Genomic DNA, 15,446 nt, shown 5'->3' on the forward strand with positions numbered 1-15,446 from the left:
GGCGTTCCACCCAGGTGATCCGGATGCAACATCAACAGCTCAGACACGGGAAAACAAACTTTTCGGACACCGAGCTCAAAGGTTCCGTCCACCAATTCACTCGTTCAGTAGTTCCATCCACCACCTAGTCCATTCGACGGTTCCATCCACCATCTGGTTTGTTCGATCTATGGTTCCATCCACCATATACGATCGTTGGTTCCATCCACCAATCCCGTCTTTCCTGATGGTTCCATCCACCATCTCGGTCTGACCAATGGTTCCATCCACCATCCCTGCTTCACCGATGGTTCCATCCACCATCTCATCGACCTTGATGGTTCCATCCACCATCTCAATCGACGCACTCCGTTCACTGGCTCCATCCGCCATCTCATCGACCTTGATGGTTCCATCCACCATCTTGATCGACGCACTCTGTTCACTGGCTCCATCTGCCATCCTTTCTTAGCCGATGGTTCCATCCACCATCTTTGCTAAGTAAGGAAAAACAAAATCGAGAGTGTAACACAGTCACACAAAACACCACAAAAACGTAAGGAAGACATTGACTCGGTCAGTGTTCTTCCCCGCCTCTATGACTCAATGATGAGCATTCAGCACACCAAATCATATCACACACATAAATCACAAACCATTCACAAAATGAGATAATACCAATTATTATTTATTTCGTTCCCTTCCGTTCCCTTCTAGGAGAGTCTTTTGTCTCGTTCCGTTCTATCTTAAAAATATGACAAACACATAACAGAACCTATGGTAGCGTTTGGTAGACACGTCTGAACGGGACGGAACATGACATATTGGTTCTGTTCCGTGTTTGTCATGTTTTTAAGATGGAACAGAACGGGACAAAAAGCTTCTGGAACAGAACACTTTGGTTCCATAGAAAAGGGTGGAACGGAAGAGAACGGAACGGAACACCTTATTAAAAATTTTAAAAAGACGAAATAACCCCAACCTATTCTCATATTTCCTGATCTTTATCCTTCCATCTCCTCTGTTTCTCATCAAGCCTCCATCTGTTACGTCCGTCTTCTTTCTTTTTTTTCTTCTGCATTCATTCTGCTCAATGTATTATTTCTTGGGACAAAAAACAAAGTGCATTTTTGTACACAGTGCTCTTAGATCCCTCTAGCAATTCATCTTCCATTTTTTTCCTAAATACTCCATTGTTTTGATTTTGCTCAATCATGGTAGAATCAAAATTCATGGAAACCCCAGTCTCAGGGCATCGAAACAGACAAAAGAGGGATGAGAGGGAAAGACGAAGGAAGAGAGAAGAGAGAGGGACGCGCGGTGGCCTGAGCATCCACGACGGCAGATCTGGCCACTGGGCGTGATGGTCCCTGGTCGCGGCGTGGTGGAGGTCCGGTGGCGCCGTGGCGGACTAATTGCATGCGATGGGGCTTGCCGGCGGCTGTAAGAGAAAATAGCCATGAAAAGGATAGAAGCCATAAAAGCTGTTGTTGCAGGCTTGCACGTTTTGTGTGGAAGAAGAAAAACCTAATCATCTTTTCCTTCTCAAAATGTTATAATCAATCTAAATTTTGAATAAAAAGTTCATTTAAAATAATATACAGTATATACGAAACAATATTCAATGGAAAACAAGCTTGATAAAACAATAAATATAATAGGGGTATATGTGTAATTATCTTTATAGTTCTGATCTGTTCGTTATATATTTACCAAACACAGTGTACAGTACATTATCGTCCTGTTCCATCCCGTACTGTTCCGTTCTGTTCTGTTATGTCCTGTTCTGTTATGTTTCCAAACGCTACCTATATGTCCCGTTTCGTTCCCTTCCCACATGTCTACCAAACGCTACCTTAAACATGAAGAAGAGTTGATTAAAAAAAACATGAAGAAGAGTCTGTTGTAGTATTGTATATGGCTGTGAAGTTGTGTGCCCTTCGTTTGGTCCTTCTGAATTCTCTAATCAATGAAAAGTTTCACAGGAAAAGTTCACAACTTGCTTGCAGATTCACCTCTTCCCTCGCTTTTGTTCAAAAGCCATTCGTTTCACTTTCATGCACTAAACATGAACAAGAGACCACCACTTTTGAGTTATTGCGTCATTACGAGTTCTTCAGGAAGCACACTGCTAAGAACACAAAAATCTTGCATGCCCATTTGCTTAAATCTCATGATTTACAATCTGACATCTTCTTAATGAACTCTTTGCTCGATTCTTACTGTAAATCTGCTGACATGGTTGTTGCCCACAAGCTGTTTGATACAATTGCTCTTCCAAATATTGTTTCTTGGAATGTCATGATATCTGGTTATGACCATAATTCGATGTATGAGAAGTCAGTGAAGATGTTTTGTAGGATGCATTTGTTTGGTGTTGAGCCTGATGAGTTTAGTTATGCGAGTGTTCTCTCGGCCTGCATTGCCTTGCAAGTTCCAATATTTGGCAAGCAAGTTTATTCACTTGTCATGAAAAATGGTTTCCTTTCCAGTGGCTATGTTCAGACTCGAATGATGACTATGTTTTCCAAAAATTGTAACTTTAAGGAGGCTCTAAGATTTTTTAATGATGCTTCAGCTTCATGGGCTAATGTGGCATGTTGGAATGCTATTATTTCTTTGGCAGTTAAGAATGGAGATGGCTGGGTTGCAATGGATCTGTTTAATCAAATGTGCCATGCATCGTTATTGCCAAATAGTTACACATTTCCAAGCATCTTAACAGCATGTTGCGGGCTTAAAGAGGTGTTGATTGGAAAAGGAGTTCATGGATGGGTGATCAAATGTGGTGCAACAGATGTATTTGTGCAGACTGCTATCATTGATCTATATGTGAAATTCGGATGTATGAGGGAGGCTTATAGACAATTCTCTCAGATGAAAGTCCATAATGTTGTCTCCTGGACTGCTTTAATTTCTGGGTTTGTGCAAGATAATGATATTACTTTTGCACTACAGCTTTTCAAAGATATGAGAGTAATAGGGCAGGAGATAAATAGCTACACTGTTACTAGTGTACTTTCTGCTTGTGCTAAATCCGGGATGATTGTGGAGGCGGGCCAAATTCATTCCTTGGTATTAAAATTAGGGTTGAATTTGGATGTTAATGTTGGGGCTGCCTTAGTTAACATGTATGCAAAAATAAGAGAAGTTGGACTGTCTGAGTTAGCCTTCGGCGAGATGAAAAATATGAAGGATCAGAGCATATGGGCAGCCATGCTTTCTTCTTTTGCTCAGAACCAAAATCCAGGAAGGGCACTTGAGTTATTCCCTGTAATGTTAGGAGAAGGAGTGAAACCTGATGAATATTGTATAAGCAGTGTGTTAAGTATTACGAGCTGCTTAAATCTTGGGTCACAGATGCATACTTACGTTTTGAAGTCTGGGTTAGTAACTGCGGTTTCTGTTGGCTGTTCACTTTTTACTATGTACTCAAAGTGTGGTTGTTTAGAGGAATCTTATAAAGTTTTTCAACAAGTTCTTGTCAAAGACAATGTGTCATGGGCCTCCATGATTTCTGGTTTTGCTGAGCATGGATGTCCGGATCGAGCTCTTCAGCTATTCAAGGAAATGCTATCTGAAGAAATTGTACCTGATGAAATTACCTTAAACTCAACTCTAACTGCGATTTCTGATCTCCGCTTTTTGCATACAGGTAAAGAAATTCATGGCTACGCTTTTCGTTTAGGATTAGGAACAAACACAGTTGTTGGTGGGGCAGTTGTCAACATGTATTCTAAGTGTGGAAGCTTGAATTTGGCAAGGGCGGTGTTTGATATGCTGCCTCAAAAAGATGTTTTTGCTTGCTCTTCCTTGGTCTCAGGATATAGCCAAAAGGGTTTGATTAAAGAGTCATTATTGTTGTTCCGTGATATGCTTCTGACTGATGTAACAGTTGATGCTTTCACAATTTCATCCATTCTTGGGGCTGCTGCGCTTTTGTACCGGTCAGATATTGGAACTCAACTGCATGCCTATGTTGAAAAATTGGGCTTACAAACAAATGTTTCTGTTGGTAGTTCACTAGGGACAATGTACTCAAAATGTGGAAGCATTGAGGATTGCCGAAAAGCATTCGATGATGCTGAGAAGACTGACCTGATAGGTTGGACATCCATCATAGTGAGCTATGCTCAACATGGTAAAGGTGCAGAGGCCTTAGCTGCTTATGAACTTATGAGAAAAGAAGGAGTCCAGCCTGATGCGGTAACATTTGTTGGGATTCTAGTGGCTTGTAGCCATAGTGGTCTTGTTGAAGAAGCCTTCTTCCATCTTAATTCAATGGTCGAAGACTACAACATTAAGCCGGGTCATCGTCATTATGCTTGTATTGTTGATCTTCTTGGTCGATCAGGTAGACTGAGAGAGGCTGAAAGTTTAATCAACAATATGCCTCTTGAACCTGATGCTTTAATATGGGGAATTTTGCTTAATGCTTGCAAGGTCCATGGTGATTTTGAGCTCGGAAAGTTAGCAGCCGAAAAGGTAATGGAATTGGGGCCAAGTGATGCCGGTGCTTATGTTTCCTTTTCAAATATCTGTGCAGAGGGAGGACAGTGGGAAGAAGTCACCAAGATTAGAAGCTCCTTTAATAGAACTGGCATCAAGAAAGAGGCTGGTTGGAGCCTTGCGTGAAAAGCATAATATCATGATAGCTGCTAATTTCTTCTCTTGCGGATTCCGTTACATTAACATATTGAAAAAGAATAGTGAGTTCACATTTGAAAGCTAGATTCTCATGGAAGCAGATAACCAGCATTTTGGATGATGTTAGATGCACAGTAGTCATCTTAAGAAATGTCAGGATATGGATATATAGCCGTAACGTTTATTACATTGTAACTTGTAAGTATTTGCACAATCCAGCAACATAAATATGTAATGAATCATGATTTTTGCATTTGCTTCCTATTTCCTAACCAATTTCAACGTTTGGCTGTCCTTAGCCTAGAGGCCTAAAATTGTAAATTTCATGAGAAATGTTATTTGAAACAAGAAAATCAGATACAAAATGAGGAAATTGCTGTGTTAATGGTGTAATATTGATAGAAGAGTTTCTATGGTACATAATGCAGGTGAAATGCTATTGAGTATAGAATATTAGGATTCATATTGCCATCTTGTTCTTTATCTGCTGCACTCTTGTTTCCACCAACAGATACCGAGTTTTTTAGCATTGTTATTATTATTGTTATTGGGTATAAGGATTTTGCTGTTTATGGAACTTCAGCTTCACTTTGGTTTTGGTCTTAAAATTACTCCAAAATCCAAAATACTGGTGGCTGTTAAGGTACCAAAATTTCCAACTCCTATTATTTGTTTATTATGCAAATAATTTCCATATTGAGATAAGCTTGGGAACTATTATTATTAGAATTTTATGGGAGTAAAGCATTTTTTTGACATTTTTCTTCCCAACATTAATATTATTAGAATATATATATATATATATATATATCCGAGATTACCAATAAAGTCTTAGTTCACTGGTAAATAAGTTAGACTCTCATAACCATCCACAATGAATGGTTGAATTGTTTGTTGAAGTGTGTTGAATTTTGTTGAAGAGGTTTAATGGTTGTTGAATTTGGTTGAAAAGGGAGAGAGAGAGGGAAATTGTTGAAGATATTCAACAAAATTAAAGAGCCTGCGGTGTGCCACGTGGCGCGAGGTCAGTGGCCACCGCAGGCGCGTGGACCACACGCGCAGACAAGGCGCGCGTGACGCGCCTTGTCTGCAGGAAAGAGAAATTTTTTTTTTTTGCTCCTGCCACATGACTCGTTCTGACTGGTTGCTCCAGATTTCGTTTTTCCTTATCTTTTGAACTCAATTATTTCATCAAAAAAAATATTTTCTGAAAAAAAAAATTATACCAAAATTCATGATTTTTTTTCTCTATAAATAGAGACTTGGTTCGTTTGATTTGGACACAGAAAAAAAAAGTTTTTTCACTCTCTTATTATCTCTCTCACCATCTTATTTATCTATCTATTAGCATTTGTATTGAAATGGATCCCAACAATCACCATTTCAACACTCAGAATTCTTCAAACAACCCATTTTACAACCAAAATCACAACAAATATAAAGATCCAAATCAAATTTCTTACCAACGTCCTCAAAATCCAAACTATTATCAAGTCCCACATCAAATCTCCAACCAACGTCCTCAAAATCCAAACTATTATCAAGTCCCACATCAAATCTCCAACCAACGTCCTCGAAATCCAAACTATTATCCAGATCCAAATCAATATTCGTACCAACTTCCTCAAAACATACAAAATTTTAACCAGTCATCAATTGTTCCAAACTCTCATCCATCTTATGGATCTGTGAGATATTCATCTCAAACACCTCAGTCTAGTGGTTATATGCCAATGGTTCATGAAAATTTTCCGAGTATTGATGTACCGGAATTTCCGGAATTTTCAACACAAGTCAATCTTGGTGGCGGGTCAGCTGATAATGAAGTCAATGAAATCACTCCTAAGAGCAAAAAAGCTCATTCACCCGCATGGAACACTGCACAAAATCTAGTGCTAATTAGTGGGTGTATTAATTGTGGAACAAACAGTGTTGTGGGAAGAAACCAGAAAGGAGAAACATTTTGGAGAGATATTGCTGAGTATTGTAATGAGCATTGCTCATTCGATCCTCCGCGCGATTGGGTTGCCTGCCGAAACCGTTGGAATTATATGAACACAAGACTGGGTAAATGGATTGACGCTTATGATAGCGCTAAGCGTGAGCACCGAAGCGGTTGGTCGGAGGATGATGTTATCGCAAGAGCGCAGGAATTATACGCAAGTGGGAAGATTGGTCAATTTACTTTGATGGAAGAATGGCGCGTTCTCCGTGATCAACCACGTTTTTGTAGTCAGATAGGAGGAAATAGTGGCTCGAGAAGTAGTGGATCTAAGAGATCACACGACAGTGATGCAAGTGACTCAAACTCTATAGGATCAATTCCTCGTCCAATGGGTAGGGAGGCAACTAAAAAAAAAGAGTAAAAAGAAAATTAGAGAAGATGCCGACGAGGTGGTGGACAAAGAGTAGGATTCTTATATCCAATTCAAGGAGAAAGAGCTTGAACGATTGGACAAGATAGCATCGGTGCAAGCAGAGACTAACGAATTGATTAAAGAGAAGACTAATGCGATGAAAGAGAAGACTAATGCTAAGAAAATTAGTATGTATCTAAAGCTAACTTCGGAAGAGCATCTCAATGACCGTAAGAAAGAGTTGTTAGAGCAGTTGTCCAAAGAGCTATTTGGAAATTAATTTCAAGCGAGTCTTTGTCTGTATTCGGTCAAACTTGTCAGTGGTGTGAAGTCTGTAGTGTTTGCTTTAATGTTTGCTTTAATAATTTTCAAGTAGTGACAACTATGTAATGTTTGCTTTAATGTATGGGTAACTATGTTTGAATATGTACCACTCAATTCGAATCTTGTCATTTTCCGATAATTAACTCTGGTTGATAACTTATTTCAAATCCACCAGTGGTGTCAAGTCTGTAGTGTTTGCTTTAATAATTTGCCCGTGGTGTCAAGTCAGTAGTGTTTGGCTTTAATAATTCTCGGGTAACTGTGTTTGAATATGTACCACTCAATTCGAATCTTGTCCTTTTCCGATAATTAACTCTGGTTGATAACTTATTTCAAATCCACCAGTGGTGTCAAGTCTGTAGTGTTTGCTTTAATAATTTGTCCGTGGTGTCAAGTCAGTAGTGTTTGGCTTTAATAATTCTCGGGTAACTGTGTTTGAATATGTACCACTCAATTCGAATCTTGTCCTTTTCCGATAATTAACTCTGGTTGATAACTTATTTCAAATCCGGCACTCAACCACCATTCAATGTACCTACTTATATGGACTCATAGATCCATTGATGTACCAATATCCCAAATCTCTTCCAATCTACTTCAAATTTCACAAAAAATGGATCCATCTGATTGTCCTTTTGATCTTGCAGCATACATTCAAAATAGTCAAATTGAAGAAGCTTATGTACTCAACCGATTTAGAGAGCGTCGAAGAAAAATTCGAGAAGATATTGCACCTCGTAGTAGAAAATATCTCGGTAGAGATCATACAGCGGCAAACCAGAGGCTAATTGGCGACTACTTTGCCAATGAGCCTACATATGACGATGCAATGTTTCGTCGTCGGTACCGGATGCAAAAACATCTTTTCCTTCGAATCGTTGATGACCTTTCAAGTAGTGATAACTACTTCACCCAACGAGTTGATGCAGCCAATAAACAAGGTATATCACCCTTAGCAAAATGTACCACAGCAATGCGAATGTTAGCATATGGTGTGGCAGCAGATGCGGTCGATGAGTACATCAAAATTGGAGGTACTACAACATTGGAGTGTTTACGTAGATTCTGTAAAGGAATCATACGATTGTATGAGCAACAGTACCTGAGAGCACCAACCCAAGAAGACCTGCAAAGAATACTACATGCAAATGACATGCGGGGGTTCTCAGGCATGATCGGGAGTATTGACTGCATGCACTGGGAGTGGAAAAATTGTCCTAAAGCATGGGAAGGTCAATTTACTAGAGGGGATAAGGGAACCACAACAGTTATTCTTGAAGCAGTTGCAACTTATGACCTATGGATCTGGCATGCCTTTTTTGGATGTCCTGGAACATTGAACGACATAAACGTTCTAGATCGGTCACCAGTGTTTGATGACGTGGAACAGGGAAAGGCTCCAGCTGTGAATTTCTTTGTGAATCAACATCCCTATAATATGACATACTATCTAGCCGATGGTATCTATCCTTCTTATCCAACTTTCGTCAAAACGATTAGACTTCCTCAAAGTGAACCCGATAAGTTATTTGTAAAAGTTCAGGAGGGATGTCGGAAGGACATCGAACGTGCATTTGGAGTTCTTCAAGCTCGTTTTAAAATCATCTGTGAACCAGCTCGCTTGTGGGACATAGATGACTTGAGTATCATTATGAGGTCATGCATCATATTACATAATATGATTGTCGAGGATGAACGAGATTCATATGCTCAACGTTGAACCGATTTTGAGCAATTTGGGGAAGGTGGATCTAGTATACAGCAACCATACTCGACCGAGGTTTTACCCGCTTTTGCAAATCATGTGCGTGCTAGATCCGAGTTGCGTGATTCAAATGTTCATCATGAACTGCAAGCAGATCTAGTGAAGCACATCTGGGCAAAGTTTGGAATGTCTCAGGATTGAAGATGATTTGTATCGTACTAATTACGTTATTTGTGTGTTGTGTGCTAAGTTTTTCCTTGTCTTGCATTTTAAGATATTGTGTGCTTAGTTTGTTGTCTTGCATTTTATTTTAAGAAAATAAAATAAATTCTTGTATGCTTAGTTTGTTGTCTTGCATTTTAAGTTAAGAAAAAAAAATATAGTCTATATTTAAAAAAAAAATAAATTGTTAAATGTTTATTGCTTTAATTTAATTTAAATCGATAATTATAATTTTATGTAATTATAAAAATAAAAATATAAAATTAAATAAAAATGTGAAATAAAAAAGTGATGGGGTAGGGTGAGTGGTGGGGTAGGGTGTTGAGAGTTAAGTAAAACCATTAGAGTGAGTAATTGTTGAGAGTTTGTTGAATTGGAGAGAGAAGATGATGTGGAGTGTTGGGAAGAGAAAAAGTGGGGTAAGAAAGGGTTAAACAAAACATTTTTTGTTTAACCATTGTATATGGTCTAAGAATGAGAACACAAAGTTTGAATCTCAAAACAATATTTATTTATTTGTTAAGAGGGACATAAACCGTTACACATCAAAAGACAAATAGAAATAGATTTATAGCTGTGTCAGTGTAGAGGAAAGCACAAATTTGGGATATCACGATTGTGAGCGTAAGAGTGTGAAGTGTTAACATATATTTATACAATTTTCTTCAAGCAAATCCCTCTTTTTAAAAATAAAAAATAACTGCACAACTAGGCAAATACATGACAGAAATAATGATACATGCACATAACAAATATTTGCATAGCCCTCACATTCAATAACTGAGGAACTGGGATTAAAGCTACGTTAACAAAATCCCAACGGTTTTATTAAATTTGAGGGTTATGTTAAATTATTATGTACATATAACATTTCCCTAAATGAAAAATATGAGCTTTCAAGTTACAACAGACAAAAAAACCCAACTAACTTTTACTTGAACAAAAATCTTCATTCTTGCTATCATGGCAAGAGTCTGATAGCAACAACTGTTCCTGAATACGAGCTGCCAGCTGAGAAACTTTGTCATCATCTAAATTAAGGGGACGCCTTAGCAAGCTCTATAAACAATGAATTTTGCTACGGATTAGTTCCCCAATTACACGATTGTATGTCGATATCATTTCAGACTTTGAGAAGGAATTGAAACATTACCTCAGAAGCCCACAAGCAATCGAATGCTTTACGAGGAATTATGTGGATATGAGTCTGAAATGCAACAAGTTATACTGAAATAAGCCACATTTCATAATTTTCATAAATGCAGAGTGAAATAAATATATGATTCCATAAAAGTGTAACATTTTAGAAGATCTAAAATCTTACATGATATATTACTTGGCCAGCAGCTGCACCGTTGTTAATTAACAGGTTGAATGAATCTGCAGAATTCCAAACATCACATGAAACTGTATGGCGTGAGAATGTGAAATATAATGTCATGCATAAACACATAAATAAAAGTTTTATTCCGCTAAGTGAGGTCGGCTATATGAATCACATGGTCCATATTAAAGATACGGTCAGTTTTACGTTGGCTGCCACAGGTTTTTTTTTAGAGCAAAAGAGGTTAAACACAACTTCCTCCTTTATCTGTGCTTAGGACCGGCTATAACACAACATAGGCAGAGTTTGAAATAATGTCATACAGAAGTATCAAAAATCAACAGAGCTGATGCAAATATGAGAAATAATGTCATACAGAAGTATCAAAAATCAACAGAGCTGATGAAAATATGAGATCATGCAGGGTCTCATAATTTTCTCCAAACAAGCAACCATAAGTTTGATATCCTCAATTAAAAATTGTTAAACTGCGAAAGATCCATAAAATCACATCAGGAAACAAGAATCTACTTATATACAAAGTTAATGACTCGCAGAAAAGGCACAGCTAGGTATCTATAGTCTAAGCCACATAAAAGAACAAAACATAGCAAAGATCAGATAAATTTACAAGTATAAAAGAACATACTGCAGCCAGTAGCCTTCATGATTGCATTGCTAATGAAGGGAACTTTTGAACACATTGCAGCTACAACCTGTACCATAAGCCAATCAGGCTAGGCAAATAAACAGGACCATTGTTTCACAATTATAAAATATTTAAATTGATTTAACACACAATTACACCGTTTTGCAGAACTTCCCATTTCGCACTTTGCTTAGCAACTAATTTGGCAGGGTTATTAAGCTTGATGACATCGCAAGAATGAAAGGAAGGTGAGATATTGAAAGAATCCAGCTCAGAACTGATATTATTCCACAGTAGAACCCTAATCCTCAATTAGGGAATTAGAGAATGATACAAGAGAGATCTCCTCTCCCTATTCCCAAATCCCAAATGAATAAATGATATTCAAAAGATATCCTCTCTAACTCACTCAAATTTATAGGCAACATACCTCTCTAACCCTCTACTAAGTAACTAACTCTAACTCTCTAAGTACCTATCAGATATTAACCCAAAAATTCATAAAATCAATAACATGTGAGCCTCTTCAACATGGCAATATGGGTTTTAATAGGTCATCTACTGCAATAAAGCCCTATTACTATTAGTGTATTTTCTGTTTCTAATATTCTGCATTTATTTTTATTTCTTTGCATAGATATTATATTTTATTATAGTCGTCAACTGCTAATAAAAAAAATTAAAGGCCACAACGCCTTCCACCATATTGCTATGGCAGATTCTTGGCTTGCCACCATCCACAAAACAAAATTGACAAACACAGGCTTATGTACAAATTCAATCTTCTTGAACTTATAAAGATTACTTACTGATGGAGGAGTGGCATCCAGTGAAGGAAAATGAGATTTTGGGATAATAAGAGAGTGCCTAGTGAACAAAGATTAGATATGAGACACAGATAAACAAAAATGCCATGCAGAATAGTTAGAAAAGGCAATGATAGACATAAATGAAATGAAATCAAACTATATGCAAGTATCAAATTATGAAACTATCCAACACTCCTAATATTTAACCGTTTCATTCAAAATTGATATTTTTGGAATTCCTCTAAAACAATACTTGTCTTTTCGTTCTTACATTCCAAATTAACTTTAACAAATATGAATATCTTGTTTTGAAATGTAATACCAGGAAAAAAAATGGATGAATGGCATATTGTAATTAACTGGAAATAAAAAACTGTCCCTATACTTATTTATCAACCCTTCTTTGTTCCCCAAATCCACTACCCCTGTTTTCCTCATTTTCTTTTTTCCCTTCCCCTTCTCATTTCTCAAAGTTATGGTCATGATTCTGTACATCTATCACATACCCACTTAAACTAAAGCTTTAGACCACTGGTTACCATCAAAATCTGCATATTCTCTTACGTTAATTCCACAGAACATCCCACGAAACAGCCACTGCAACACTAGTGCTTTGTAGAATTGAGGTTTGAAACAAAAGGGATTGTGAAAATTTAAGGTCATTCTTGTGCCTAAGCTTAACCTCATGTTAATCTTTAGCTATTTAGAAACTTAGTCATGAAACCTTAACACTATAGGTAGTTTCTCCTTGAAACTTTCTCACTAATTGTTTTGTACCCTCCCATGTAGTTAGATCGAGGAATGTATCTCCCAATCAGAGAACTCCAAGCTCGGGACAAGTCTCAGTACGGACAGTGCAAGCTTGTTCGCCTCTAGACTCCAGCCTTAAGGGGCTGTGTACCCACTTGCCCGATCGGGATCCAGTATATACTCCCGAGAAGGGGAGCGTACGTTGTGGTCAAGGTATCTCAGATCCTATCTGAGCCCGCCTACACCCACAAGGGTTATTTGAAAAATTACATACCTCTTAACTCGGCTAGCAACGACTATAGGAGACCACATGCAAGTTATGCAACAGTAAAGAGAAAAAAATCCTGAAGACATAAGAGCTAGAGACAACTACGAGTAGGACAACCACTAATTTGTCAAACACTTATGATTCAAACAGTTAGCTTAACAGCTTTAAGGTTTTAGCTAATAGCTTTCAACTAAAAGCTAGTTTTTCAGCTCTGACCAAGCTTATTAATTACTTGTCAAAATAGCCTTGGCTTTTGCACCGGTCATGGCTCGAGATTGAGTCATGATATGAAGGGCATGGAAGGAATATATTGTTAATTGTTATTACTCTTATTTTTACTCTTAGTATTTTAAAATTTCTCCATGACCCCTCCATTCAGAAAAACTTAGACAAAAGTCTTTTGTTTTTGTTCAATATTTTGTACACAAATTCAAAACCATAAGTATAAGTTTATTAAATTAAATTATAATCTAAAATCTAAATTCATTAATGTTATCTGATTTCATTTAATAAAAATATTAAAAAATTAGCATAAATTATGAAAAAGTTAATATCATAATTTAAAGACATATGAAATTGCACCTTGGACATATGATACCTTACCCATGACTCAGCGGATTTGTATCCAATATGCACAGGCACATGTCATCTTCATAGAGCTGTTAGTTTGAGAAGATATTGACAAAAGCAGGGTCAAGGTAATGAGGAAATATGGTTGGATAGTCTAACAATAATTACTAATTAGTGAAAAAGAAGAGTTATGCTAAGTACAATGATTGAAAATGTACAGCATAGGTGGAAGATGGGATATATTTGTAAAAAACAACCTCATTATCAGTAATATCACTCATCGTCCGGTTTATGATCGAGCTCAATAGCTTAGTGTGATCCATATAGCCAACCTCATTTAGTGGGATAAGGTTTTTGTAGTTTGTTTGTTTGTTATGTGGAAGAACTTCAAAGAGTTTCAAGTTTTTCTTTCTGTCTACGCACTAAAGCTAAGGGCAGCCAATAAAGCTACCAGTACGGATGGCATCCAATGAAGGGTTGTACCCCTTATCCACATCCATAGCAGGTAGCCTTAGCTGATACAACAACTTAAACATTTTGCAAAGCATTAAAGCTGACAATTGGAAAAAAATCATGTGCACTATCCTGATTCAAATTCTGAATCATGGTGTCAGTTATCCTGATTCAATAACACTCTCCCTCCCTCCCTCTCTCTCTCTCTCTACTAGATTGATTTATTGAACAAAATGCAGCTTCAAGATGAAATTCCAATCAAAGATGACCCTCTAACCAATCAACAAAATTTGAAACATGAGCAATAACCCTTCCTAGATAAACACTCAAAGTTCCACATGTTTCCATTTATTCATGTTTTGACAACCAAATGAACCTGTATACTCATTCATTGAAGTTAATATATGCAACCATACATCAGTGACACCATTTCCAATCCCCAACTTGATTAATAGTTGAAATCAATTTAGTCCAACAAATAAGAGTTGAATCCAAAAAAATGGTTACCTTCAAAGCAGGTGATTGACCACGGACAATGTTGCAGAAAACGCAACCCTTTTGGTGGTTGTGGGAATCAGGCAATCGTGGTTCAGCAGCGGAACAGAGAGAAGCCGAGAGCGGGGAACATGGGGGATCCGAATGCAAGCGGGTCGGGGTGAAATGGGAGCAGAGAACGGCGAGCCTCGTCCTTGAGTCCCTGAACGACATCGTTTGGTGGTTTTCAAATCAGAGAGGTGATGGAGAGTGAAGGAGCATTGGCCACCATGGATGATGATGATAGTGGTGATGATGGTGTTTGATGCTGAAACGCACGAACGAGAACACGCTTGGTTTGGTTGTGTTTGTGTGTTGTTGTTTTGTGTAATCCACGGCACAGGCTTAGAGCTTATCCACATACCCGTAGGGAGTTGGGTTTGGGGCCTCCCTATGGGGCTGCGCGCCCCACCCTTTTTTTTTAAACCCAAAAATGCCCTACGGAAAGGTACTTTCCGTATTCAATTTAACTGACTTTCCGTATTATATTTTGATGACTACGAAAAGGTATTTTCCGTATTTAACTCTGACAGGATTCCCCCTTTTTCCACCATTACTCCTCCCTCACCAACCTTCACCAACCCCTCACCAGCCCCCCTGAACCTCCTCAATGCCTCCAGACCACCCTCTCTCTCACCCTCTCCTACCTCACTTTCATTCCCAAGCTCTCCACCACCATCCACTCCTTCATTTCCCAAGCTCTCCACCACTACAACAAGTGTTGTAGTAGAGGTAAGTCTATGTGTTTATTTGTTGTTATTTTGTAGGATTAAGTAGTGGAAGTAGTTAGATTAAGTAGTTTAAGTAGTTAGATTAAGTAGTTTAAGTAGTTAGAAGGATGGGTTTTTGAATTCT

The 15,446-nt window shown here is 37.9% G+C and overlaps 2 protein-coding genes across 4 annotated transcripts; one reads left to right on the forward strand and one right to left on the reverse strand.

The window, feature by feature from the left end:
* The first annotated feature begins 1,771 nt into the window (after positions 1-1,771).
* On the forward strand, positions 1,772-5,019 carry LOC130729409 (pentatricopeptide repeat-containing protein At1g74600, chloroplastic). Its single transcript, XM_057581165.1, has one exon. It carries the CDS (start codon positions 1,897-1,899, stop codon positions 4,612-4,614), a length of 2,718 nt encoding a protein of 905 aa, XP_057437148.1. The 5' UTR covers positions 1,772-1,896; the 3' UTR covers positions 4,615-5,019.
* Positions 5,020-9,772: 4,753 nt separating this feature from the next.
* LOC130729411 (adenylylsulfatase HINT3) lies at positions 9,773-14,912 on the reverse strand. 3 transcript variants are annotated; one of them, XM_057581167.1, is made up of 7 exons: positions 14,565-14,912; positions 13,638-13,693; positions 12,017-12,074; positions 11,208-11,274; positions 10,559-10,641; positions 10,388-10,441; positions 9,773-10,293 (listed from the first exon to the last, which is right to left on the reverse strand). In XM_057581167.1, exons 1-7 carry the CDS (start codon positions 14,763-14,765, stop codon positions 10,159-10,161), a joined length of 654 nt encoding a protein of 217 aa, XP_057437150.1. In that variant the 5' UTR covers positions 14,766-14,912; the 3' UTR covers positions 9,773-10,158. The 3 variants fall into 3 exon arrangements, with proteins under 3 accessions (XP_057437150.1, XP_057437151.1, XP_057437152.1); XM_057581168.1 differs by having other exon boundaries at positions 10,559-10,614; positions 11,190-11,274; XM_057581169.1 differs by having other exon boundaries at positions 10,559-10,614; positions 14,565-14,909.
* Positions 14,913-15,446: the final 534 nt, after the last annotated feature.

Source organism: Lotus japonicus, chromosome 1, assembly GCF_012489685.1.
Source record: "Lotus japonicus ecotype B-129 chromosome 1, LjGifu_v1.2".
In the NCBI taxonomy this organism is placed as follows: Eukaryota; Viridiplantae; Streptophyta; class Magnoliopsida; order Fabales; family Fabaceae; genus Lotus; species Lotus japonicus.